This window comes from Drosophila teissieri, chromosome 3L (assembly GCF_016746235.2).
Source record: "Drosophila teissieri strain GT53w chromosome 3L, Prin_Dtei_1.1, whole genome shotgun sequence".
NCBI lineage: Eukaryota > Metazoa > Arthropoda > Insecta > Diptera > Drosophilidae > Drosophila > Drosophila teissieri.
In genome coordinates, this window is record NC_053031.1 from 13,288,034 (window position 1) to 13,290,232 (window position 2,199).

Sequence of the window (2,199 nt, forward strand, 5' to 3'; positions counted from 1 at the left end):
TGCTGGCGCTCTACGTAGTTGCCGCTTTCCATGGGCTCGAAAATTGCCATGGCAACAGCCAGTTGAAAACGCAATTCTCGGCTTTTGCATTACAGTTTTACCCCAAAAAACAAGGAAAGAGAACTGTCCGCCCTTTAACAATGCGGGTAATTTGAATGGAAACAGATGTATGCATCGATTATGTATGATGGGGCAAACTACGACAGGTTTTGTTAATAATAATTGAATAATTGTGCATTGTCTATAGGTTGTGGTCTTATTGGCATGGTTAAGATATAAGATATAATATAAGCGTACTTGTTTCGAAGATTAACATTAATCTTCTAATTTTGAATTCTATGCAGACTTAGCTGCCATCTGAGTTACATTGTATCTACCATATTGACCTGCAAATAACTTTCTTATTTACCACAGAAGTGCTAATTGCAGAAGATTCTGCGCTGCCTTGCGATAAGTGCACTTAGTTTAGTTGATTTCCAGCCTCCGACATGAATAGGTCCATGTGGCTTTTTGTTAGTGCAACGCTTTCCTTCACCTTCTTGCAACAAGTTGCATCTGAAGATGTGCACTCCAGGGCTAAACGTTTTTTGATATTTCCACGACAAGCGCCCACAAGACATCAGGTAATCATAATTTGAATTCAAGCAAAGACCATATTATTGTTTTGTTTAATCTTTTAGTTCATTGCCGGTATCGGTATTCCTGCCGATCTTGAGTACGAATCGCTCACTGTGGGCTATGTCCTGAAAGCGGAGTATTATCTGCCCTATAATGCATCCGTCTATAGGCAAAACCCACTGTTTCCTGAATACAAACCAAACACCATAGACGCCCAACGAAAATTATTTATGAAGCCCACAGATTTGCGCTGGCAACTTTACCAATTTATCGAACACATGCTTAATGGGTAAGTTTAGTCATCTCACTCCTGATTCGATAACTATTCTCATATTATCCATTAGATATGGATTAAATGGTCATGACTGTCTTTTGGAGGCGATATGCGAGGCTAACAATATCAAATTTGCCAGGGACTTTAGTACTGCAGGAGAAATGTTACACTTGCTTTTAAGGTGCGTCATTTAATACTTTATTATATTGTTATAATATTTTTTTAAATTTGTATGCAGTCCCTCGTCTACTTTAAACTCCGAGTCTAATCGAGCTCTGGATTTTATTCGCGCGGAAAAAGATGGATCACGAAGGGATTGTTCAAAGTATGACTGCAATACAAAGATAATTAATTGGTTTTCGTTCGTCAACAAAATGAACTTTTGAACGTATCAGCTCATATTTCCAATGTGAATATATCAAAGATTGAATTAAGTTTATGGGAAAAATTAAATAAATAGAATAGGTTGCCTTCAACCAAGTTTCAGGAATCGAAAACCCTAATTAAAGCCAAGAAGTACGTTGAATATTTGGTGTCTGCCATGGATAGCAGAATTTGATATGGATGCAGACAACGAGGTGGCTCAACCCCATCTGACATATCAATGGCCACCTGAATCACCTTGTTTTCCTCCTATTTCATAGCCGGAGAGTTTCAATTTAAAATTCATTGAAATTTCGAAACGTGGAACACAAAAAGCTGCCCCCGGGTTGTTTATAGGATTTGTCAAACACACCGACAGACAGGAGGAGGAAAGTAACAAAAAAAGAAGTGGAATCTCGCCGGCGCGTCATAGTCATCACCCTGACAAAATCCCGGAACACAAAAGAGCGACAGGGTTGATTGCCTTTTACAGTTTGCAATCGCACCCACATGCCCACCCACCTTTTTCAGCAAGTACCATGCCAGTCCGTCTTTTGTCGCATCGCATCAATTAAAGCATTACAATGTCATAATCAAAATGACAAATAGAATTACGCATGATGGGAAAGGCAGCAGCCGACAAAGCTAACTCCTCTTGTGGTGGTTGATACCCGGCAATAGTCCGCATCACCCAGCATTACCCAGCACTCCACCCATTCATTCCGCAGGACTTGTAGCATTTGATTCCCGTCCATCTCGATGTCGTTTTTTGTTTCGAGTCACTTTCCCAATCGGAACGAGTGCCAGACACCTATTCAAATTAATCCTTTGTAAGCCCGGCAGCGGAATCCACCACCACTTGCCAGTCTGCAAGGTGCACTGCGATTCTGTGATTCCCCGGGGGAAATGGTGACAACCCTGGCTGCCCTTCACTCGTCCTTCTG

The 2,199-nt window shown here is 41.0% G+C and overlaps 1 protein-coding gene across 1 annotated transcript; it reads left to right on the forward strand.

The window, feature by feature from the left end:
• Positions 1-488: 488 nt before the first annotated feature.
• LOC122616475 lies at positions 489-1,278 on the forward strand. Its single transcript, XM_043791938.1, has 4 exons — positions 489-623; positions 681-907; positions 963-1,073; positions 1,131-1,278. Exons 1-4 carry the CDS (start codon positions 489-491, stop codon positions 1,276-1,278), a joined length of 621 nt encoding a protein of 206 aa, XP_043647873.1.
• The last annotated feature ends 921 nt before the right edge of the window (positions 1,279-2,199 follow it).

Excerpts from the sequence above, each read along its gene's own strand:
- LOC122616475 (XM_043791938.1), top strand. The coding sequence starts at position 489 with ATGAATAGGTCCATGTGGCTTTTTGTTAGTGCAACGCTTTCCTTCACC. Across the intron at positions 624-680 it reads AAGCGCCCACAAGACATCAG|TTCATTGCCGGTATCGGTAT; the intron begins GTAATCATAATT and ends TTAATCTTTTAG. Across the intron at positions 908-962 it reads ATCGAACACATGCTTAATGG|ATATGGATTAAATGGTCATG; the intron begins GTAAGTTTAGTC and ends ATTATCCATTAG.